Source organism: Harpegnathos saltator, unplaced genomic scaffold (genome assembly GCF_003227715.2).
Source record: "Harpegnathos saltator strain DR-91 unplaced genomic scaffold, Hsal_v8.6 scaffold16, whole genome shotgun sequence".
Classification (NCBI taxonomy): domain Eukaryota; kingdom Metazoa; phylum Arthropoda; class Insecta; order Hymenoptera; family Formicidae; genus Harpegnathos; species Harpegnathos saltator.
The window spans coordinates 1,261,033-1,286,629 of record NW_020229939.1 but is presented as its reverse complement, the minus strand read 5'-3'; the positions used below and the strand labels follow the sequence as shown (position 1 = coordinate 1,286,629).

At 40.2% G+C, this 25,597-nt stretch overlaps 4 protein-coding genes across 9 annotated transcripts; 3 read left to right on the top strand and 1 right to left on the bottom strand.

Annotated features, from left to right (window-relative positions):
- The first annotated feature begins 1,341 nt into the window (after positions 1-1,341).
- LOC105183172 (putative uncharacterized protein DDB_G0290521) lies at positions 1,342-4,555 on the top strand. Of its 2 annotated transcripts, none has more exons than XM_011141130.3 (6): positions 1,342-1,518; positions 1,599-1,789; positions 1,872-2,274; positions 2,391-2,491; positions 2,742-3,012; positions 3,343-3,623. In XM_011141130.3, the coding sequence occupies exons 2-6, from the start codon at positions 1,709-1,711 to the stop codon at positions 3,453-3,455; spliced, it is 969 nt and encodes a 322-aa protein (XP_011139432.1). In that variant the 5' UTR covers positions 1,342-1,518; positions 1,599-1,708; the 3' UTR covers positions 3,456-3,623. The 2 variants fall into 2 exon arrangements, with proteins under 2 accessions (XP_011139432.1, XP_011139422.1); XM_011141120.3 differs by having other exon boundaries at positions 1,343-1,518; positions 3,390-4,555.
- Positions 4,556-12,501: 7,946 nt separating this feature from the next.
- On the top strand, positions 12,502-18,213 carry dbo (Kelch-like protein diablo). Of its 5 annotated transcripts, none has more exons than XM_025296764.1 (6): positions 12,502-12,836; positions 13,585-13,889; positions 14,050-14,365; positions 14,487-15,184; positions 15,283-15,625; positions 15,821-18,213. In XM_025296764.1, exons 2-6 carry the CDS (start codon positions 13,693-13,695, stop codon positions 16,010-16,012), a joined length of 1,746 nt encoding a protein of 581 aa, XP_025152549.1. In that variant the 5' UTR covers positions 12,502-12,836; positions 13,585-13,692; the 3' UTR covers positions 16,013-18,213. The 5 variants fall into 5 exon arrangements, with proteins under 5 accessions (XP_025152549.1, XP_011139441.1, XP_011139446.1 ...); XM_011141139.3 differs by having other exon boundaries at positions 13,513-13,889; XM_011141144.3 differs by having other exon boundaries at positions 12,502-13,083; positions 13,513-13,889.
- Positions 18,214-18,899: 686 nt separating this feature from the next.
- On the top strand, positions 18,900-20,482 carry CNPYb (FGF signaling regulator protein canopy b). The gene is made up of 5 exons (XM_011141171.3): positions 18,900-19,166; positions 19,394-19,520; positions 19,594-19,728; positions 19,815-19,979; positions 20,077-20,482. The coding sequence occupies exons 1-5, from the start codon at positions 19,061-19,063 to the stop codon at positions 20,225-20,227; spliced, it is 684 nt and encodes a 227-aa protein (XP_011139473.1). The 5' UTR covers positions 18,900-19,060; the 3' UTR covers positions 20,228-20,482.
- A 241-nt stretch (positions 20,483-20,723) lies between these two features.
- On the bottom strand, positions 20,724-21,711 carry mRpS33 (mitochondrial ribosomal protein S33). Its single transcript, XM_011141184.3, has 2 exons — positions 21,296-21,711; positions 20,724-21,191 (listed from the first exon to the last, which is right to left on the bottom strand). The coding sequence occupies exon 2, from the start codon at positions 21,138-21,140 to the stop codon at positions 20,796-20,798; it is 345 nt and encodes a 114-aa protein (XP_011139486.1). The 5' UTR covers positions 21,141-21,191; positions 21,296-21,711; the 3' UTR covers positions 20,724-20,795.
- Between the last annotated feature and the right edge of the window lie 3,886 nt (positions 21,712-25,597).

Below are 25,597 nucleotides of genomic sequence, written 5' to 3'. Positions count from 1 at the left end.
CGTCGCGCCCGGATTAAAAATGCCGCTGCAGAACGTGTTCTTCCTCCGCGCCGACTACCGACGATATCGTGAGATATGAATCGAAGCAGTGTGGAAATGAAAATAGGTCAAGCCACGTTCGGCGAGTCGATTCAACCAGGACGAAGTAAAAGCTGTTGCTTCGTCAAGTCATTGTGCCAAGTGGAAGTTTCTGTTGCTTCAGTCGGAGAGTCATTGTCGCTTCCTGTACGAGTATATTGGACACTCGGGGTCTTGGTCTACTCTTGCTTTCGCTGCACATTTTCATCCTTGCCTCATTCATCGTCGAGGATGTGTCAATTGAAGCCAGCCGAATCACTGCCGCGTCGCGACGCACGAGACATGAAAAATGTCATGCCGTGTATAAGTTTAAAGTGGCGCCAGCGAATTCAGAAGCCTGCTTCCACTTTGGGATCTCTTTTTCAGCGACAGGTAACCTCGTTAGTCCACAAGTTCCGTACTCTGTTACTCACAGACGGTAATGCACCAAAAACAAATATTACCTGTAGTCTGATTGAGACACACGCAGGTGTTATCGATGTCTTGCAGAATGCCGGTTCAGGCATGTTTTAGAAAATCACTAGAGCTCGAAATTTCGGGAGATGAAAGACGAATGAAAATTAATAACTGAACGCTTCGATGGAAATGCATTTTTAGATCAGATATTACAAATATTACAACATATGTTTTATGTGAAAAAGCATATATAATAATTAGTTTCTTTAGTTGGAAATTTTATAAGTAACGCAGGTGTTTACATGAGATTATGTTGGAATCGCCGACAGAAACATTTCGCTCACACTGAGAGTTCGCCTTACGATACTGAGATTAATTACTGATATCGGTCGACTCTCGTACAGAAGGAAACAAATTATTTGAATTAAGATAAATTTAAATGTCTAATTTGATTTAAATATTTCATGCGTATAGAGAAAGGATGCATATAACTGCACAAATTATATACATATAAAAAGTTATATGTACGTATTATACGTATATATAAATTATATATATAATTTTTTTTTAAATATTTATGCAGTTATATGCATCCTTTCTTTATACGCATGAAATGTTTAAATCTGTTTAGATATGTTTAAATCAAATTAGATATTTAAATTTATACATATATATATATATATATATATGTATATATTTACCATAACAAACACGATCGAAACGTGTGATCGCGATATTAACAAATAATATCATATTTCGCACATGTGTCGTTGAATGTTTATATCGGCGAATACGCGTCGTCGGTTAAACCCGACATCGGTGATAATTCGTCCGCATGAAGGCACACATAGAAAGGTAAACTAAGAGTATTTCAGTTTTGCGTCTGAAGTCACGCTCTCTCAAGTACATGTTCGTACGGGACACAAACACTTGCGGAAAATTGTAGCGGCAGGCAGAATGTTGGCCCGACGATAAGCATGAAAACGTTCGTCTCCCGAGACTGCTGCTAGAGCCCGGCTGAATGGCTGAGAATTGGACGACGCTGTAAGTTTGCAATTGTATATCGCGTACAAAGAGCTGTACGTAAAAATAGCGTACGAAATCATCTCCTCGTGCTCTTTCAGAAATAGCCGAAAACACGAAAGCGGAATATTCTGTCAACACGAACGAGTCACATGAGATTGCGATTGCGAATTTCTTCTTACGGATTGTAAAGTGCCAGTGTTTGTTTATTATGGTACACAAAGAAAGATCTACAAGGAAGAGAACTGCGAAGAACAATACAAGAGAAATGTATTACGCCAACTATAATGGGGTGAGTGTCCCTTTGATACCGCCTCGAAACTTACTTGGGATCTTATGCACTACAAGTGTCTTATGTGGTTGCTCCGTTTTAGAAAATGTACTACGACCCGACAACCAACTTTCACGAGACTTCAACATTTGCGCCTCAAACGTTCGCGCCTCAAACGTTTATGCCGCAAATGTTTATGCCCCAAACATTTGGGCCTCAAACTTTTGAGATGCAGAGGACTTTGCTTCCGGCGCTCGCACCTCAAACGTTTGCACCCGCGCCTCAACCGTTTGCAGTCCGAACAATCGTGCCCGAAACAATTGCGCCTCGGTCAATTGCGCCTCGGCCAATTGTGCCTCAAGCAATTGCGCCTCAAAGGATTGATCATCGAACGTTTTCGCCCCAAACGTTGTTTCATCAAACACAGTCGCCTCAAACGTTGCTTTCCCAAACAGCCGCGCTTTTGATATCTCCGGCTCCGTCGACAACGCCGCAACAATCGCACGGTACAATTCGCGTGTATATTAAAATATAATCAAATTTCACGTCTCCGCGAGGAGACTTTGCGCGCGCGAGACTTCGAGATCAAATCAGACGATAACTTTGTGTCCCCTTGACGCAGCAATCCAACAGAGTCAGGTGCAATCTGGGACTACTCCCAGCCAGTCGGTTAATGAGAATGTTAATAGCCGCTCGAATCTAAATGACAACCCCTCCACAGTGGTAAGTAACGTGCGCTCTGAATTCGCCATTAGAAAGCCAAAGATAAGTGAACGAAACACTCGTGTGCGCGAGAGAAAAAAAGAGAGGGAGAGAGAGAGAGATCATAAGTCGAATAATAATAATAATAAAAATAGTAATAATTCTACTCAAGTGAGAGTCAGACACCTCGATAAATTTCAACTGAATTCCGACGTCGACTGTTCAGTCTGAATTTCTGAATCGTTCATATCTCGTATTATCATCGAAACAGAATCAGCTCACCAGCTCGCTGCAATCTATCTGGACGCCCGCGCTGCAAACATTTCCGATTGGGAATCGTTCGACATTGCCGGTGACCGCCTTCACGCCATGGTACGGCGCGACTTGGCACACTGCGGATCCGTACAACATGGAGGAAGTTTACATGAGAAGTTCCACTCGCGGGCGCAACTCCGCTTCTCGCACTCGAGCGAATTCTGAGCAGGGACCGAGCAATACCGCTTATCAGCCACTCGCCGATTCGCTGGAGTCCTTGTGGGAGGGTCAGTATCGCAACCCCGTACGCAGAAAGGAAAACGCTTGCTTGGATAAACGAAGTTTCTAGGGAAACGTGAACGATCCAGAGATCTCAATTATATCAAAATATCAAAATAATAATAATAATAATAATTCCGTTCAAGTGGGACTCAGACACCTTGATCAATTTCAACTGAATTCTGACGTCGACTGTTCAGTCTGAATTTCTGAATCGTTCATATATCTCGCCGGAAAATCGTCTCATTCGGCCAAATATTTGCTCCTCCGCGCGCGTACATTTGCTTCTCCCGTTACGTCCGCTCCCTTTCTAAGCTGATTTGACTTGTGCTTGGCAGCTTCTCGCCTCACGAATACACGACATGTGACAGCCGTTCCATTACAGTCCCAATCACGGAACTATACGAACCGCAAACCACTCCGCAAACTCCGTACCATCAGCCGGCAGTAAGCAGAACCTTATGGAAAGAACAGCAAGGGCCACTTTCGCAAGATTTAAGTGACGATGACCTCATCCCATCGATTCAGATCGGACAGCACGTTGTTTATCACAAGGACCGACTTTTTCAGCCACCACAGATGACACCACCGCCGAGTGCACCACTCGAGTGGCGCCCAGCGCCTGATGCTTACATTTCGTCCAAATCGCAGCATATCGAGCCAACTTATCGTACAACTCCGTTTACTTATTACCTAAAGTTCCGATAATTAGATGATCAAACGCACGACTCGCTCAATGTTCGAATGTTGCAGCCGGGCTTGCGAGAGAAAGAGAGAGAGAGAGAGAGAGAGAGAGAGAGAGAGAGAGAGAGAGAGAGAGAGAGAGAGAGAGAGAGGCCCGGTGAAAAAGTCGTCGTTTATGTTGAGGTCCCACTCAACACCAATCGAGCGTGATTCGTAGATTGTAATATTTAATTTTCAACATTTACTACTTTTTACATATGTCGACGCACTTACTTTTACACGTGTACATATATATGTTACATATATACATATATGATCTATTTATCGGGAATGAATCGCGTATTTTTGGTAATGTACGTTTTTTACTAATTACCGTCATGAAGCCGTCATGGCGCGTTTGCGTTTTCTACACGAGGAAACGCCGATTTTACAGATACACGGATTGATGATCGTAATTCTTTCGACGATCCGATACTGTAACCATTTTTGTGAGAAGCAACGTGAGTTTGTTTTTTTCGGTTGACTTCGCTCGAAATCGATGAATTTTTAATGTGAAACCTATGATTGTATTTCTCGTGCGGGTTTTTCGAATTAATAATTTGCCGCAATGGATGACAAGTGGGAAATATAAAATTATCGTTCTTTGAATAACAGTGAAATGAGCTGTTGACATTATCTTTTTGTAATTTACTGCGGTATGGTAGTGTACATTTGTGTAATTATAATGTCAAGTCGGATGGATTTTATCTTGCAGTATAGCAGAAATTTGCTATATACTATTGTCGTAATAAGTTATTGAAATTATTATTCAATTGTGCTGCTGAAAAATAAAGATGCTGAATGACCGTCATTGTGTATGACTTACCATTTTAAATCACAAGCACCGGCGAGATCTCCACGAAAACAGGAACGTTGTGTCCACGTGAAAGCCATGTGGATTCCATGTAAATACAACGTGTGTTCCACGTGGATTCGATGTACGTTTTTGTGGGGATACTGATAAAGACTGTTAGTCTTACAGAATTCAGGGCCGATTGTTCCAACTTCTTAGTAAGTTAATTGATAGTTAAATCATATATTTATCTCCGTTTTTCCTTCAATTTAGACAAAGATAAACATATGATTTAACTATCTAACTATATAACTATATGAATTAACTTACCAAGAAGTTCAGTTCAGTTCGATATATAGCTTTAGGTAGAAAAGTGTACTCATACGCCATTCTCCTTACCAAGAAGTTGGAACAATCGGCCCTTAGAGAAATCTCGCGCTGAGCGCTGACGCTCTCTTAAATAAATAACGTGGCTAGAATACGAAGCTGTAACTCAAGTTAGCATAAATGATAACAGAAAGTGCTGACAGTCTTTAGCATTATTTCGTCGATGTTGATACTTTCCGACAGAGAGGAACGGTAAAAGCGGCCAACACGGCGTTTTCGACGACACCGACTTTCCGCACTAGGAAGGGACGCCATCTGCATCCATTTTGAGAGAGGAACTACAATGCTACATCCACTTTCAGGTTTCGGCGGTAAAACCTGCATGTGGTGGCAGTCCGTGCTACATTCATTTTCAGGCGGTTTATGTCCGTGTTACAACCATAATAGCTACTTGACAAGCACGGTCCCGCACATTGTTACGCGTTTATATAACACTAGAACACTAGCGCGCGCTACGCCCGCGTCATTTTAGCTTATTCATATTAAAGTTTTGAATAAATATTATAAATCATAAAAATAATCCCTGTAGTGTAATATAAGTTTAATAATATCCGACTCCAACATACGATGTATTAGGCGCATACAGTTTGAAATTCCATGACATATTTTCTGCATAGTAACGTGTAACCGTATGACAAATGAATTTCGATGTTTAACATTTCTATTCCAGACCATCTTAAGTTCATCTTCAGATGCTATATGCATCGTTCTATTGGTTAAAAAGCATTTGAAAATAAATTCAAGACGATCCTGAATATAGAAGCTGACTCCGTCTTCCCTCCTTCTCACTCCTCCCTCTCTCTCCCTCTCTTCATCACTCTATCACTTTCCTTCACTCTTTCTTTTTCCCTCACTTTTTCTTTCTCTTTAACTTTCATCCTCCCTCTCGCTCTCTCTCTCCCTGTCACTCACTGTCTCTCCCTGTCTCTCTCTCTCTCTCTCTCTCTCTCTCTCTCTCTCTCTCTCTCTCTCTCTCTCTCTCTCTCTCTCTCTCTCTCTCTCCCTCTCTCTCTCACTCTTTCTCTCTCTCTTCACCCGCTTCGATATATTCGAAATCGAGGTTCACGCACCTTTTTTTTAGAAGAAATCTCCTGATACAAAAATTGTCACTCAGCTATCCACGCATTCCACACGATGGCAGTTGCAAACAACACGAAGCCGGCCGCAACGCGACTTCGAGACGGCCAATCAGCATCGCGGAAAAGAGGCTTCAACCTTTCGATAAAAAATACATTCACAATGTTGACATGCACTTTTTATTAAAAAAATAAAAAAAAAAATAAAAAAAATAAGGGAGGATGAATTAACATATTAACATGTGCAAAAAAAAAGAATTGACATTGTGTATAATTAATATCATAAAGATCATACGAAGTGTCCGGTAATTAGCTGCCAACCCGAAGGGTGTGAGGGTAGATTGGGTTGAGATAAAAGTCCCATACCGTTTTGCGAGATTCACAATAATTATCGAGTTATTAATGACAGAAATCTGAGGAGTAGGAGCTCGCCGACATAGATGATTGGAGAAGCGTTGCAACTGCTCAGGGCAGCGATCATGAATTGAACTAGTGAAAAGTGAAAGACTTCTGTGAATTGGTGAAAAATGAAAAATTTTATATGAATTTGTGAAAATCGGAACATTTCACACGACAATTGAGTCGTTCAACATAGCAGTTGCGTTTTGGATAATTCTTAATAAATATCAAAAAAATCAAAATGATCAAAATAATAATGTCCGTGTAGTCCGAAGGATATTACGTGACATGCAAAATCCGTTTGATATAATATCCAAAGAAAATGTTTCAAAATATGTGTATACAGGTAATATAAACCTCATGCACCGACGAGATATTATAAAGACTGATGGCCTTACGAGATTTAGCGTACCAGAAAAATTTCCCTGGCAAGGCACCCGGGCGAAAGAGACGGGGCTAGGCGACAGAACGACGGCTGACGAGAAATATAATCTAATCGGAAATTTCAAGGTAGTACTAGCTAAATACCCCCGCTATGTCGTCGCTGCAAATTCAAGTGTGTTGTTTTCACACGCGTGAGCGTGTAATTAGCTCAAGCTTTCTTCACACGATTCTTGCGAGATTTGAAACGATAAAACTCGCCCCCGAAAAGAACCTCAGCCAATCGCACGCTCGTATGCGTATAAATAACACATTTGGCTTTGCATCTTGAGTCTTTCGAAAAAAATCGGCACTCGTTCTTCAGGTTCTCACAGAGAATGTCCAAAAACCATCCTCAAACAAGCAGTATCTGATCTTGAAATTTTCATGGATCCCGAAACTTGTAAAGCACAAGTTGGAGGAACGAGAATAGTTTCCTTCGCGGTATTTCATTTCAAGATGGTACGTGCGCTGAGTATTCTCCACGTGCAACATTTTTCGTAGGCACGTCTCGGGACATTTTTTATCAAGCACGAGCGACGAACTTGCGTAAGAGCTGGAAAACTTTACGAGACGTATCGTTCAGAAGACAAAGGTTATCCGCGGATGTCACTTTCCCCATACTCATCCGCAAAAATAATCGTAATGAGGATTAAACAGCCGCGGGAGCAGCTACGGAAGGAAAATCCATGCGGTGTTTACGTTCTCACCGGCAGCAGGCTCTGATTTCTTCTCGTCTTTATCACCGACGAAAGAAGCGCCCATTTTAAAGAGCGATCATAAAATGTGCGGCTATTTTGTCACGCTTATATCATCAACTCCCGCTTCAATCTCCCATCCTCGATTGAGTCTCAACGTACGATCAAGCGCGAGTTATGAAGATTCAGTTTCCGCGAAGAAACTAGTCGAGGGACGTTCGCAGCCGCGGTGGAATTTAACGCTCGCGTTCGCAAGGGCCTAACATTCTACTCGCGAAGGGACGTCATCGCTCCTCTTCTCACAGCGGTGCGGATGTTTAACTCCTTTCTTCCTTATTTTCCGCGACAACGATACCGCGACGAGGCCCTAACGAGGCAAGTTCGCTTATAACCAGCGTTTATGTCAAGAGCGCTTCTCGGGAACATTCTATTCGAGGGGTTAGTCCGCGATAGAAAGTTTCCTGCGACCGGAGGCCGCTGTGGTTTAAAGTTAAATTACAGCAACAGCATTGTTATCGGGCAGCCCTGAGACGGGCTGCTGTCATCCGTCCGTGACGTCTACGGCTTTGCGATTATCGGCAAATTCAGTTTTCTCGATTGTTCGCGCGATTTCAAGTGGCCATAATATATGGCGATAATACATGGCAATATGTGGCAATAATATATAGCAACAATATACGGCAACAATATATGGTAACAATATATGGCAACAATATATGGCCATAATATATGGCAATAATTCATGGAATATATTTTTCGTTACAAAAGTCAATGCAAATTTGCGGCATGCACAATGTAATAATAAAAGAGCTCTCTGCGAGCATTGAGTCAAACGCTCACCGATGATGATATTGATGATATCCCGTTGCATCCAACCAGATCCACCAATGTCTGCTCATGTCCGCTGCCGCTCTCCATGTCGCGCAGCATCCATCTTGCAGCGCGTCCCACGTTGATTGCTACACTTTCGCCACACTTCCGCGACGCGGTCAATACTTATATGAGAGCGGCGATATTTGTGTCAATTAACAAATGTTTTACGTCGACATCGATGGAAAGTTTTTACGCCTTGCAAAACGGACTCTATAAACTGGATCAGCGAGGAGCAAGAACCGTGTGAAAATTTATTGACTCATCCAACGGATTTTTACGGCACTTTTCGCGATCGCGCCTGAAAAATCGCGAAACTGCGGGAGTATCGATATCTACGAGAATATTCGCGAATGCATGCGAGGAAAGATTAGACAATCAGAAACCGGTCACTTCGAGGGAGCGCAAAGAGAGAGAGAGAGAGAGAGCGGGATAAAGTTTTCACGCATGATAGTTCCGTCACGACGAAGCTTACGTTCGCGATACTTTGGCGAAATGAGAATTTAAGCTTTCTTTGTTAGCAGCGCGGGTAAAAACGCGTATATTGATAACCGCGGTCGCAATATTCAAAGGCACGCGAGCGAGGATACCTCAAGCTCGCGTGCCTGGCGTGCGCTGGCGCAATTTCTGCGCGCATTGTACGCTACTCGAGACAATAGGGATCGTGATGAATGGACAATATTACCAAATAATTCTACAGCCTGTTTTGCAAATAAAAGAAAAGTAACCAACGCTATCGGCATTTATGCGTATGAATATATTTTACACGGACAATTGAATATTGTCAAATAATTGTCGTTAAATAATTCTGCGGCCCGCTTGAAAAATGAAAATAAAACAGCTGATGACGGTATCGCGTTTGTGGATATGAATATCTCTTATTCAGATGACTGAACATCAAAAGAGAGTCATTCGGTATTTTAAATCTCGTATGTAATGCAGGCTATCGATGAAGTAATCCCCTGATTGTTTCGAGCAATGTATTTTATCCAATGTCACAAACACACTAATGTAAAATCCCAGCATGCAAGAATCTATTTGCAATTCGCATTGACTCGAACGATATTTTATCTAGTCCTACATCCGTCATGCAGAATTTTTTGTTTCTCTTTTCATTTTGTATTTACTCACCGAAACGACTTGCAGTCAGAGCCGGCCACGTTCCGCTTCAACTCTGTAACAAAAAATTCACATTTGCTCATCAGATTTGACCAACGAGTGCGGGCGAGTAAAAGAGTAGTTTACCATCTGCGATTGTAATTTAAGTCGAGCCGGAAATTATATTCCAGCTCTAGATCACCAAGGGTCAAACAGAGGACTATAGTAAACTTGTAAACTTACCTTCAAGCCGACTCTGCTTGGCTCGAATCGGATCCTCCGGTACGGCATCCGCGTCCGCTGGATTACTTTCCGCAACAACTGAAACAGAAAAATAGTTTTCCCAGTTGATAATCTGCGGTAGAGAGAGAGAGTATTTTTGATCGGGACGAATCGAAAATATGTAAATATTTTGATGTGGAATTTCTATCTTTATATTTTTGTTCCAACATTGAATATTTAAATGAGACTTGAAGCTTTCAAGAGAGCTGATGAGAAACAAGTTGCAAAGGCAAAGACTGTAAAGAGTTGAACACAGATGTGTAGGAAACTTGTAAACCTTACCGTTCCGGCCGATCCTGCTCTGCCCGAACCGGATCCTCCAGTGCGGCATCCGCGTCCGCCGGACTTGCTTCCCGCAACGTCTGGAACAAAAATTTAGCGTTCTTGGTTGGTAAGCTGCGGTAGAGAAAGAATGTTTGGTTGAAATGAGTGGAGAATATTCGCTACGGTTTTTTCTTCATTGACATTGAAAGTCTAGATAGGACTTGGAGCACTTGAAAGAGCTGACGAAAAAAAATGACAACAAGAAGCGGAGACAACAGTTGTGTGCTCTTGAAAATACTCTTTTACGAATGGACATTTAAATTTAGATCTCGTAACGAGAGTAAACAGACTGGAAAGAAGCGCTGACCGAAAACAAAAAAGGTCGCAGTCTAAGAAGCGGTATGATGTTGAATATTCTACACAAGACCGGTATACTCATACAGTTGGGAATTATTCAGAATGTTTGATTGAGAACATGATGAATTAGAGATCCGCGTTCATGGACCGTTATCCGTCTCTGTCTGAATCAATATCTTTTGTATACAACAACGCAATAAATAGATAGACAGACAGAGATTGACGAGAGTAATTGCAGATTCATAAAGTCATAATTACTAGTCGGATGACGACGGATCGTGAATGCCGAGCGCGAAATTTCGACTTCTTATTCCCGGAAAATTCGTTAAATGTCCACTCTCGTTATCGGAGACCTCCCGCATAATAAATGATTCCACATACCTGAAAACATGACGTATCGCTGCCGACGTCCTGCTTCCCGGCTGCTGGAGTCCTTCGGATTTCACTCGCTCTAACGCCGATACTCGCGATTCGACCGTGCGGTTAATCAACGCGATGCCGACGCGATGCCGATTCAGTATCTCGAGGACCAATGAGATACATTTCTTTCAATTACACGAGACGGAAATGACGAACGTGTCGCGCACGAATGCTGCTGATGGAATGAGGTTGAGTACGCGAGGTGCGCGACTATTAATACGAAGGGCAAAATGTATCGTCGCTCGCGAGCCGATCAACACAATCGGCGCGATGTAAACATTGCGGGCTTCGGCGGCGGTTGAAGCAAAAGAGCACTTGCCCTTGGGCTTCTCTTCTTTTCTCGAAAGTTCCGGAACGACGAGAGGAATGCGAGGAGGCCTTTCAACTATACGCGACATTGATTTACTATTTATTGATTACTGAAAATAAAGAAAATTACTCTGTCGAAGCATCGGACATTTATATTTGTTTATTTATTATTTGTTAGCTTTATGTTAATTAAAGAGGAATGTGTACGATTAGAAAATGTGTTATCAACTAATTGTACAGAGTGTCAAAGTTGTGACGCCGTTTTCGGAGAATAATTAAAGGTCATGGTAGCGTTAAAGAGTGGAATTTCATCCCATGCGAATTTTGTCTCGTTCTTATTAAATGTTAGATTATCCGCTCCGGACAATAACTCTTCTACTTTTCATCTAATATTCAATGATGATAAATAACATTTAATTGCATTCATTTGGCTTCTTTTATTTCGCAAATAGAAAAATATATACCAGGGTGAGATTTCACCGATGACAACATCAACGTGATTTTCTTTGATGCTTTTTTTAAAAGTTCAGATATTTCGTCGACTCGCGGGATATTTATAATCGGAGTCTCGTCGCGTTAATTAACACGTGCTCCTCCGAGCGGATCGAATGCTCACCGACGGCCACTGTCAGTGCCACGAGCGAATGCCCAGAGTCCAGAAAGGACAGGATGCTGAATTGAGAAGCAGGACGAAGGAAATGGGATGTGGGCAACGATACATCATGCGTCTCCAGACGTGTCAAATCGTTTATTAACAGGAGGCTTTGATACGGCAATATGTATTCGAAGATTTAATATTTAATACGTACTTTCATTTTTCCTGCCTCTCCCCTTCCCCCCCCCCCTTCGCCGTTCTTTTTAGACCTTCGGGCATAGTCTGGCATAAAGATGGTAACTATGGTTGCAGCACGGACATAAACCGCTTGGAAGTGAATGTAGTAGCATCGTAATTCTCCTCTCAAAATGGATGCAGATGGCATCCTTTCCCAGTGCGAAAAGTCGGTGTTGCAGAAAATGCCGTATTGGCCGCTTTCAGGTTTCTCTCTGCTTTCCGATATCTTTTTCTCATTATTCCTCATATCTGTTGCTACTTATGCTTATTTCTCTGGTGTTCATAACACATAATATATAACACATAAGAGAATAAACTAATTAGTTTTCTTCATTTCCCTCCTCAGGACAGAAATGAAGAACTCTGATTGGTTGATTCTCTTGTGCGTGTGTATTATGCGTTATGCAGAAGTCTGTGCTCTGGCCTTTACGGTCTTTATTAGCGTTTCGTCGATAGTGTAGCTGAAGTAGTCGGTATTGTCATGTCTCTTGAATTACCTCCAGCTCCCTCCGGGCCCCCCTTAGCAATACGAAAATTTACCCGAGGCTGATAATCTTCAATATTATCTCGTCTATAGTTCAGTCGAGTTCATGAGCGGCCAGGATACGCGGGTTACCGTGCAGGACGGGTAGTAAACGTCAAAATGAGAGCACCCTCGTGATAACTCTCGCGGTGCAGTGCAAGTACAAGTCGACAACAATAACAACGATAACAACGACGACGACGACGAGAACGGCGACGGCGACGGCGACGGCGACGGCGACGGTAACGGTGGCGGTGTCGTGCGGCAACGTCCGATGTCTCGCGACAGGCACACACGCTGACGGGAAACTGCCCGAGACCAGCCGAATCGCGGCAGCTCTCCCCTGTTGATATCGCCTGGCGGTCCAGGAAAGCAACGAAAGTGTGTACACGCATTCTCCATGACTTGTCATTCCTACGTTTCGCAATCGTGATCGAAACGCCTAGTCCCTCGGAGTCGCGTGCACCGCGCTCCGCTGCCGCGTTCTTCGGTCTTTCCTAGTTCGGAGCAAAAAGCCAGGAGAAAGCAAAAGCCATCGCGAGATGTCAAGCGAGAAACTTTGTTTATGTGCCACTTTGATCTTCGACTTGTATCAATTACGACTGTAATATGTTTACAAGAGAATCTCGTACGTCACGAATTACTCATTAGAGCTCTCAGTGCTGCAAAGATAGCACTTTCACTTGCTCGTCGGAGAGTGAAATATTTCTTGCAAAACGATTTGTTGTAACCCGTTAAAGTAGCTTCATTCTTTTCTATGCAATTCTATGCAATTTCGAAAAAAGGAAAGAGAGAGAGAGAGATACAGAGAGATATATAGCAGCATAGAGCAGATGCATATTGTGCGGCAATACTTGCAGCACTGTATATATTTATCTTATATTTTAATTAAATTCTATACAAACTATGCAAAACTAACAGGTAATGGAGGAGCATTTATATTCTCGCTCAGAAATACCTTTATTTAAGTATATTATTCTTTACTTAATAATTATACTTATTTATTCTACAGTATACTTACATGACGTCACATACACATATCATCTTGTCACTATAGGAAAAGCACAACATTAAGGGGCCTGCTGCAGGCACATTTGAGACCTGCGGTGGTTGGTGAATGGTGTTGCAGATAGATTCCGTGTGGGGCTGGGCGTCACCCCCGCTGCGCCTCCAGCTAGCCGGGGGGACCAGGGGTGCCTCGGGGAGAGCGGCTGCGGGTGCCCCATCCTCGCAGAGGATGGGTGAGATAGTCGTAGAACGCGCTCCCTCCCCAGCACGCCTCAGTCATACCTCCGAAAAGCATCCACGCGCAACATTAACAGAGCTCAATGGTCTTCGCCGTCATCGAGAACTGTGCGATGTTGTTCTCAATGTTGGCACCAGAAAGATATTCGCACATCGTGTCATCCTCTCAGCATGTAGTCCATACTTCAGGCAAGGATATGAGCAAATAATGCGTATGTGTTATCAATATTGCTTCACAGACCAAACTACATGTAATTTCGTTTCTGATTTGTTTCTTTTTGAGAAAAAAAAGGCAGAGAGAAAAACTGGCCTAGATTTTAAAATGACCAGGGGAACTTTTTTACCACAGGGCAATGTTTACTGGGGAGCTGGCGGAATCTAGACAAACTGAAGTAACAATACGCGACATAGACGAGATGGCGATGGAACTACTCATAGACTTCTGCTACACTTCTCACATTATCGTCGAAGAAGCGAATGTTCAAACTCTCCTTCCAGCAGCGTGCCTTCTTCAATTAGCGGAAATTCAGGATATATGTTGCGAATTTCTCAAACGCCAGTTAGATCCATCGAATTGCTTGGGTATCCGGGCGTTCGCGGACACGCATTCGTGCCGCGAACTTCTGCGTATTGCCGATAAGTTCACTCAGCATAATTTTCAAGAGGTGCGCGCACGCGAGAACAGACCGCACTTATACATATTGCATTTTGGAGACGACAGACACACATATTACACACCCCGATCGCGCGATACTCAATATCTCACTTTATGCTCTCGCTCGGTAGGTGATGGAGAGCGAGGAATTTCTGTTACTACCTGTCGGCCAATTGGTAGACATCATTTCGTCGGATGAATTAAACGTGCGTACAGAGGAGCAGGTGTTTAGCGCCGTGATGAATTGGGTCAAGTACAACGTTACCGAAAGACGGCAGCATCTGGCCCAAGTTCTGCAACATGTGAGACTGCCGTTGCTCAGCCCGAAATTCTTGGTCGGCACCGTCGGCTCCGATCTGCTGGTTCGATCCGACGACGCCTGTAGAGACCTAGTGGATGAAGCGAAGAATTACCTGCTCTTGCCGCAAGAGAGACCGTTGATGCAGGGACCCAGAACAAGACCCAGGAAACCCACGAGACGAGGAGAGGTGTTGTTCGCCGTGGGTGGTTGGTGTTCGGGCGATGCTATTGCTAGCGTCGAGCGATTCGATCCTAACACCGCCGACTGGAAGATGGTGGCGCCGATGAGCAAACGAAGATGCGGAGTGGGCGTAGCGGTGTTGAACGACCTGTTGTACGCAGTCGGCGGTCACGACGGCCAGAGTTACTTGAACAGCATCGAGCGATACGATCCGCAAACGAACCAGTGGTCTTGCGACGTAGCCCCGACTACTTCTTGCCGAACCAGCGTCGGTGTCGCCGTGTTGGACGGATTTCTATACGCGGTCGGTGGCCAAGACGGAGTCCAATGCCTTAATCATGTGGAGAGGCAAGTGCACTTGAGTTCTTCGAGTTGATTCGCCAAAATTGACCTGTTCTTGTCACGGTCATTCATGATCGTCACAACGAATATTCTTCATTTCGCAGGTATGACCCTAAAGAAAATAAATGGTCTAAAGTGTCGCCAATGACAACCAGAAGATTGGGAGTAGCCGTTGCTGTGCTCGGAGGTTATTTATATGCCATCGGCGGGTCTGATGGGCAGGCACCCCTTAATACGGTAGAGAGATACGATCCAAGGCAAAACAAGTGGACCCAAGTGTCCCCGATGTCTACGAGACGTAAACATCTAGGCTGTGCTGTATTTAATAATCTAATTTATGCTGTGGGAGGACGAGACGATTGCATGGAGCTCTCCAGTGCGGAACGTTACAATCCCCATACGAATTCCTGGAGTCCTATTGTAGCGATGACATCTAGGAGAAGCGGGGTAAGCTCTACTGTATGTTTCTATTGAGATTGCTTTCAAAAGGAGGCTGCATATAGGGGGAGGATCGGATGCTTTTCCTTAGGAGATGAACATAAGATCTTGCGGATCCTGATTTTGTCGCATTTTTTTTCGCATAGTCGCGCACGAAGGAGAAACTCCGGATAAACTTGTCGTATTTGTCGTGGTGAATTTCAGGTGGGTCTAGCGGTAGTAAACGGTCAATTGTACGCGGTAGGTGGCTTCGACGGGACAGCGTATCTGAAAACAATCGAGGTATACGATCCGGAGCAGAACCAATGGAAGCTGTGCGGCTGTATGAATTATAGGAGACTCGGCGGAGGTGTGGGAGTGATGCGAGCTCCACAAACCGAGAACTACATTTGGTAGCTCAGGCCCCCCTCTTCAGCCCAAACGGCTGAAACTCCTCTAACTCCTCTCACACCGGTAACGCCAGTTACTCCTGTAACCCCTCCTGCCCCCGTATCGGTTCCTGTTGTTATAACTAATACTAGAAAACGCTACCGTCGATCAATGAGTATTATATAATTAATGTGTATGCATTTTGTAAGACTTTGCCTTTCGAAAATTCCGCGAGAGCCGAGTCCGGCGTTTTACTACGTTTTACCTTCTCTCTTGTTCTTACTTTTCAATTCACCACCGACTCCGAGATAGCTTGTTCGTTCGATCGAGACGTGTACGGGTTCCATGCATACGGCGAAGGAAAGTTGCGACAACCCGCTCGAGTTACTGCCGTTTACTTTAATATATTTACACACTTCTTCGAAACTTTATCGTTATTTTATAGGAATTTCCTCGTGAACGCTACACTATGTGTATTTTATTGTGTTTACACGATACGAATTTCAATCGCTTTAGACTTAAGTGTCTATAGGAATTTTCGGGAAAAAGAAAGGGCTGCTACTTTGCATTTGCCACGCACGTAAATTGAGGACAACGTTTTCTCACACGAAAAGAAAGAAAGGCAAATTCTCTCTCCCCTCGGACATTCGCCAGGAAAATATGTGTTTTCGATGAGCAGTTTCCATTCTCCTTCAGTGAATGAAATCGAAAAAAATGTATAAGCTTTCAGTTGATAGTCTTAATTTAATTAAGCGAAAGGTTGCTTTTGCACCTATTGCAAGGAATGTAATATAAGACACTGATTTCTCGTAAGAGTAGACTGCTTTTATTAAGTGTATGGATATCACGTTCTGTTCCATAAGACTGAGTGTTAACCAGGAAACATTCAAATACTAAATCGTGATAAACAGTTACAATCTGTATTCTCTCGCAAAGATATGAAAGTCAGAATAACACCCGCACTTGCAGTGCGAGACCCTGCGAATAATTCGAGTAATACCGAATTCATTTGACGCATTTATTATGTTATCAACGATTTATTATTATGCCAAGTGCGTCGACGCGCTTGCTCGAGAAAAGCAATATATTATATATGAAAATATTTGAAATTATAAATTATTTTAATATATGAAAATATTTGAAATTATAAATTATTTAAACGCGACATTTGACATCTCGTTCTTTCGTCTTGCTGCAAAGATATGCCATTTAACCGACATCCGTTGTATATGTTTAAGTCAACAGAGGAGTAGCCTTATCGTACAAAATGGTGATAGGGATCATTGATCAACAACAATCTCATAATGTAACACTTCTTATAATTATGCGATAAGGCCCAGTGAAATTGGCCAAGCACGACCAATGTTTCGCTGCAACAATAACGGACCTTGCTCGATAGAAATTTATTTTGGCGAAAATCGAATGACGATTGTACGTTGAAATTGATTCGAATGATTTTCACGGAAGCGAGAGAGCCTTCACGGATCGTCGCTGTTACAGGTATGAGATTGTTGAAGACAGCAAAATGCATGTCTAGCGTAAGAACATATTGACGATGTAATGTAATTCTTTATAAGCAGCTGGCTACACAAAGACGATTATTCCGATTTCTCCCGACAGCTTATTGACGCATTTCTCAATTTACATTATATGGGGCTATATTGCGAATAGTCCGTTATGATTAAGTTATGAAACTCGTGATGCCGTAGAGAGACAACGGGAACGTGGATCATGTTCAGTTAATCAAATTAGACGTTGCAAGGGTACAAATTGTTGTAATCCACGAACAAAGTTCAAATAAGTGTTCAATACCCAATCTCGTCTGATTTTCGAGGAAACAGGAATTAGAGGTCAGAAGGATGTAACATTATTTACAGAGCATTTGCGCGACACACACATAGCGCTAGCTGAATTATAATTTTAATTGATATGCGTTTTAAACTCGTAAACAATAGGCATATTATATCGAATCTTATACAATATGTTTCCCGCAAGTGAGGACGCACGAGAAACACCAAATCTGATTACGTTATCAATTAGCATTCGTAGAGTAATCCCGGAAAACGCCCAGCGTTAATGCAGACATATTGTTTTCCTGTCTTGCTAATCGAGATCAAAAGATTGTTCTGTACAACTGTTCAGTACAAAGGAAGAGTCATAGGATTTCTTTCCTGTTTTTTGTCAATAAATTAAAGAAAGTGCGCATTAGAAATTTGCGCGAACTATTACGCATAACGTTCTTGTGTCCTGCGTCAGTAGTAGAGGATGCCCCAGAGTTGAGTCATCACACACATTTCCTGATCAATTCCTCGGCGAATGTGAAAGAAGTGAAGTGATACTTTTCTTTTTCTTTTTTCTAAATATATGCAAGATATCGTTGGATAAGTTGATCAATACAGGTCAGAATTTTAAGAAATCAATTTTTAGAGCTTTATCATCATTCGTTATTTGTATAACGCCATAAAATTGTGTACAATAATTTACCGCATTTGTAATGACTAATTTTTCAAATTACTTATTTTGCAGATTGGAGATTACTTTGAAAAGCATTCATCGTTTATTTACAAAAGTATATAATTCCATAAGATCATATATATATATATATAAAATCAATAACAAAAGAAAATGCAACTCTTTTGGAGATGTTTATATTTACATTTCCGTTTTCAGAAATAATTTTGAAGAAAAAAGTGCATTATTATAAAATGAACGTAACAATAATGGATAAAGTTCGTTTGAATGTAGTTCTGATTATATGACTGAGATGATAAGCGGGGAGATGATAAAAGATTAATGTTTGTCATCGAGTTATATAAAAACGAATGAATTTAAAGTTCGCGATAAAGAATTTCTAGGGAGATCCATGATATCCTTTGAAAACCACTATAAGTTCCCTATTCGTTGGCCAATTGCCGAATTCCACATGATGTCATGAAACCCGGTGGAAATGGGTTTGTTATGATTGTGTACATGTTGCCGGCTGTCGTGTTGCATCGCACCCGTACGATTCAGTGACGTTTTAATACTACTGCGATATATTTGTTAACATTCCATTTTGATTTCATATAAGCTACAATGTTGCTTGTCAATTGTGCGCTTTTATTAAATTTGTTATTTGCATGGTCTGTCTTTGGCGGGCCTGAAGAGGAGCAAGGAGTAAAGTACGCTAATAAGTGTGAAGGTAATTTTTGCTTTTTAAAGAACAAAAATATTTTATTTTAAAAGGAGATGATAGTTTCAAAGCTGGTTTTAATTTAGAGAACATATTTTGTAGTTTATCTGTTAAAAGTAGGATGAAGTTTCAAGAGAAGAAGAGAGAAAAATTTTTCTTGTTTTTAATTTATAATAAACATTAACACATACGAAGATTGTATCTATTGGAATTGACGGCAAATCCTTTTCATACAGTGTGCAAGGTCTTAGCTGTAGAACTTGAAGCTAGATTAGACGAAACAGGAAAGACTCACGATGTATTGGAAATTGGGTATTCTGTAGATGACATTATACCAAAAAAGAAAAAGGATTATAAGAAGTCGTAAGTATCATTCTAAATTAAAGCAATGCTTGCAATTATTCCATTAAAGCTTACAAAAGGCTCTTGCTTGTAGAGAACTGCGATTGCTAGAGAGTATGGAAAATGTTTGTGAACGTATATTGGAGTATAATATACACAAAGAACGTACAGATAGTACAAGATTTGCAAGAGGGACAAGTCAGACATTTAAAACACTCCATAACCTTGTGTAAGATATACTTTAAAACATTGTAATTGTATACTTTAAAACAATGTTATAATATTATATTTATTAATGGTTTTATATGGTTACAGGGACAAAGGTATAAAAGTCGAATTGGGTATTCCTTACGAACTTTGGGACAAACCTTCTGTAGAAATTACTACTCTAAAAACACAATGTGAAGATATGTTGGAGTCTTACGAAGCTGACATTGAAGAATGGTATCATACTCATCAGGGAAATATTCCTTTAACAAGGTACTACTTTGTTTGAAATCAATATTCACTCTAAAAGAATATCACATTTACATAAAATTTATGAGACTAATATCAATATTTATTGTTCCCTGTTCAGATATCTATGCACCGACCGTGTATTGAAAGAGCAAAATGATTCTTGTCTGTATGAGAAGACTGGCAGTAAAGATGAAAAAAAGAAAGAAACAAAAAAGGTATCAAGTGACACAGAAAATACAAAAGACAAAAGTGTAAAGCAAGAATTATAAAATGAGAATATGAGAAAGAATTAGAATAAACAGAATAAACTGCCTCAAAGAACAAAATGACATGGATATACCTTTTATTACTGGATTAAACAAAATATGTGATCCTTCTCATTGAGTAGAAACATCATAGAATGAAACATCATGTAAAACATACTGTACATATATACAAAGGTAATCTGTAAATATTAGTATAGTATTGCCCATATATGCAAGTATACATGTGCCATATATATTGTACAATAGAAATATTATAATAAACTTCTTTTTATATTTCCTAGAAAACTAATACAAATATTATACCTATATAACATGGAGATAAGTTTAAATGCTATTATGTCACTCTATGTTGAAATATATAAAGGAAAAAATATGAGTACTATTGAAATTGTATTAACATGTGCTAACATACTTCAACCTATATGATAAGATTATATATTTTTCCAACTAGATATTTGAATTTTTGCAATGTCATATTTCTCTTTTGAGACAAATGATGTTATACTTAATTCTGATTTATTGTTTGCATATGAAATACATGAAACAGAATTGACACATGAATCTAAGAAATTTATGTTTTCGTTTCTTGTTTGTTTCTGAAAGGAGGTGGTATCCATTTCGATTTCCCACGAAGAAGTCTTAAGCGATTATATTCTTCATTGAAGTCCTTATGTTCATTCCTATAAAGACCATAATTACGCAGATGGTCCATCATTGTCTCTGTCTCTTTGGTTCTTGGATAATAATTCACAACCTCCGATCGCTTATTCACTGGTTTTTCTGCAAAGAGCTTCACCACCTTCATTGATTTCTGATTAGTAGGCCTGACTACTTCACCAAAGATTCGATTACTCAGTCGGTTCATACGCATTGCGTAATTCGAGTTCACTTTCGCTAAATTTACGTACTTGTTCATCTTTTCATTTACTTCACTAAGCAAAGACAGTGATAACTATACTTCTGAAATCTAAGGAAAGAAATAGTGTGGTTAAAAATTAGGGCCGACTCTCTTTCTCTCCACGATGAATGAAAACACGATCTTCAAAAGATCCAAAGTTGTTATTTACTTACTTATTTCCTTATTCCGTAATTTTACAGTTTAACCACGTTATCAGTCAGTTTAAGTAAAAGACAAGAAAAATACTTTCTTGTCCCTCATTCGTCCTACACAATCGCACAGCTGATCGTCAAATAAAAAATTGCTCTGCTTTGCCGTTGAGTTGTACTACTAGGAGATCAAACTCGTCTAAATAGTTATTGTGTTGTATTACGACTTTGATTGTAGCATTCGTTATTTTCGTTATTCGTTATTCGTTATATGGCTCCGAATTGCATTCAGCAATGTCCATACGCTATTTCCCAGTAATATGAAGTAGAAAGAAAAACAGAGACAACAAGTACGCAGTTCCCGTGATCCAAAAATATGCGTAGCTACAAGACCACATCCAAGTCAACCACCACGGAAGCGAACAAGACTCATGATTTTAGCAGAGAGAGGAATGAGAGCGGCCACCGGCCGTATTTCGGGGGATACGGCTAGGCGCATTTTAGATACGCCATCTGACCAAAATGCACCTAAACTACGTCCGCTAGGCGCACTTTCACGGTGATAAAAGTAAAATGTGCCTAGGTTCGTGTCCGTACTTCCATGCAATGGATAGTAGATTAGAAAAAGACAGACGACAGACAATCGTTCCGTCTTTGTCTCACTACTGAGCGGCGTGCGGCAGTAAACACGAGGCGAGGTAGCGGCGATCTTATCGCTAAGCGAACATCTCTCCGCTTTTCTTTCATCTTTCACGCTCCAGAGACATCAAAAGACGCGGTAGCGTCTCGTGTCAAGGGAACGTGCGAAGCGAGGAATTATTTTTCACGCACGCGAGGTAGCACATTGGAGACTAGACGAGCGTCGACATATTATCTGTTTCTTTCCCGCTCGTCTAACTTATTGACTGCGTGAGCCGCGAGATTTTTCTCGCTACTCCTATACCTCGCTCTTTGTCTCTCTCTCTCGTTCTTTCTCTCGTTCTTTCTCTCTCTCGCGCACTTGCTCGCTCTTCCTCTCTTCTCGTGTTCTTACGGCTTGATTAAATATATTAATTACATGAGAATATATATATATGTGTATATATATAAATAAATGACACATATATAGTGTATATGTATATAAAGAATATTTAGTATTAATGCACAAATAAAGAAGAGAGAATTATAATGAGAGACGAAAAGTTAATAGAAATCCACTCTTAGCCAATATATATATCTTTTAAAAATGATTTGTTATTAAAGTATATGACAGAATAATTTATTTATGCTAATAAATTTAAATTAAAAATTAAATGAAATGTTATTTGTTTTGTAAAAGATATTCCATTGTTACATTTTTCTTTTCGTAGCAAAAATAAATTTAGTCTAGTAAAAGAAGAAATTAGTTTTATTATCATATTTCAATTATGACTTTATTATTTAATTTTACGAATAGATAACGTGCATATTGTTGCTCAACGGAAACCGCGAGAAAATGGTGATCTCCGTCAAAAAATAAATGCAAACTTTTTAATAATATCATAATCTTTTTACGTAAGTGTTTGTTTTTATAGTATAACCTGTTGAATTTTATTATTGTTGTATTAATTATTAATTCAGCATGTTATAGTATAAAAAATATATTTTAATATAAAAATTAATGTAATATTAATTGTTTGCATTTGCAAGAAATATGGATAGAACAGGATAGGTTGCAATGATACATAGGAAGAAAAAAGATAGATGGATAAATAGATAGACAGATAGATATAGAGATAGATATAGATGGATAAATAGATAGACAGATAGATGGATAGATAGATAAATAGATAGATGGATAGATAGATATAGAGAAATAGATAGATAGATAGTTAGATAGTATAGAAAAAAAGATAAATAGAAATATAATTATCATTATTATTATTATTAATGTTTTCAGTTTCAAGAGAACATTCGCTTAAACGTAAGTCTTACTTAGGTCCAGTTACGAGTGTTAACACTCGTAAAGTCAGCCGAGTTTTAAACATCTCGTAGAAACAAGTGCTTCAACTCATCAATATAAATGTAGAGGAAAGTAACCGAAACAGCCAAAAACCTCCTACAGAAAGGAAGAGATTTGAGCATAAATTCATATTCAGTAGCTTCGAGACATTAAGTCAATTAGACATTCCATGTTAATGTAAGTTGCATATTAAATAATAATCATTCATTGTTAATCTCTTTTCTGCTTCGTATTTATTTTCGAGCTTTTTGCATTATGTTTCAAATCAGCATGTTAATCTTTGACTTGCGAAAGGAATTGTTCAATTAACAATTGAAACTTAGAGAATGTAATGAAAGGCCATATATCATTGATAATTGATATGAGCATTTCTTACTTTACACGGACAAATGAATATTGTCAAATAATTGTCGTTAAATAATTCTGCGGCCTGCTTGAAAAATGAAAATAAAGCAGCTGATGACCGTATCGTTTGTAAATATGAACATTTCTTATTCAGATGACTGAATATCAAAAGAGAATCATTCGGTGTTTTAAATCTCGTATATAACGCAGGCTACCGATGTAGTAATCCCCTGATTGTTTCGAGCAATGTATTTTATTCAACATCACAAACACTCACATGCAAAATCGATTTGCAATTCGCATTGACTCAAACGATATTTTATCTGTCTGCATAGTCGCAACAACTGAAACAGAAAAGTAGTTTTCCCAGTTGATAATCTGCGGTAGAGAGAGAATATCTTTGACCGAGACGAATCGAAAATACGGAAATATTTTGATATGAGATTTTTATCTTTATATTTTTGTTCCAACATTGAAAATTTAAATGAGACATAAAGCTTTCAAGAGATCTGATGAGGAAAAAGTCATTTTTCCATCTTTCGTGGCCTGTAATTCCGAAACGCGTAATCGCATTTCGACACGGTTGACTCGGATCATCCTTATTTTGAACCTAGATTAATATCTTATCGCAAATAATTTTGCAACTTATACCCGGTGACTCGTCATTTTCGCATCGGTCGATCTCGACTTATCGGTTTCAATTTTACGTGCGTAGGCGCACGTCGTTACAATTTATGAAGATCTTAGTTATTTTGGGTCTAGATTAAACCTTATCACTCATATTTCGTTAATTAATATTTGATGACTCGTCATTTCTGGGCCTGTCACTTTTCAAATTTTCGTGACTTTTAACTTCAAAACGCGCGATCACAACTCGATACGGCTTGGTCGAATCATCCTTATTTCGAATCTAGATTAACGTCTTATCATAAATAATTATCACAAATAATTAATTTATGGCCGGTGACCCTTCATTTTCGCATTGATTTCAGAAAAAATGAGAAAAATTGAATAAAAAAAAATAAAAAAATTGAATATAGAAATTATAAAAATGGCCACCTCTATTAGCGTCATTTTGTGTCAGTGCTAGAAGTTTTCCGCGCGATCTCGAAACATTTCTTCCCGAATTGCGGGCAGTGCGTTGCGTGAAAGATGAGAAGGCGAAGAGGCAAGACGGAAGAGATTTTGGCTTAGCAATAAGAACTGCCGCTAACTCGCCTCGTGCTTCCTGCTGCCGCGCGTACGCTCATCGGTGGTGCGACAAAGACGGAGAGCGATTTATCGTCTGTGCTTGTCTAACTTACTGTCTCTTGTAAGGGGAAGTGAGCAAGAACCGTTCATGCTTTGCCGTTACCGTCAGGACAGATGTAGTGTGCACATATTTTCTCAGGGGGCGCGTCGGAATTCGGCGGAAAAAACGTTCCGGCGTACTCGGTTCGGTGGCCGCTTTCAGGTTTCTCTCTGGCAACATATTAAGCCCTAATCACAATGTCAGGCAACAGGCAATAAGAATAAAAATAGACCAATCACAATAGATTATTCTTGTAATAGTCGATTGTGATTGGTCTATTTTTATTCTTATTGCCTGTTGCCTGGCATTGTGTTTAGGGCTTTATGGTTGCGTTCCGATATTCACTGCCAGCACTGAAAATCTATAGTATATGTGACACAAACTATACATTTTTAATACTGGTGAATATCGGAACGCAGCCAAAATATAGCGTTAGATGGCGCTGATTACTTATTTCATTTTAGCTGGCCAAGTGAGTCGGCTATTATTGCAAAGCGCAGTTCCTAAATCTCCGCTACGAGCCGCCACCGTTTCTATTGACAAATTGATGTCGTAATATACGATTCCATAATAAGTCAGGAAACTTTTCATTTGTAAGTCGCAACAAATTTTATCATAAAAGGTCAATATTTCTTGCAATTAATTATTTAAGCTTCAATTATTCTTTTTATTATTTAGCAGTTGACACACATTATAATGTAGGAAGTAT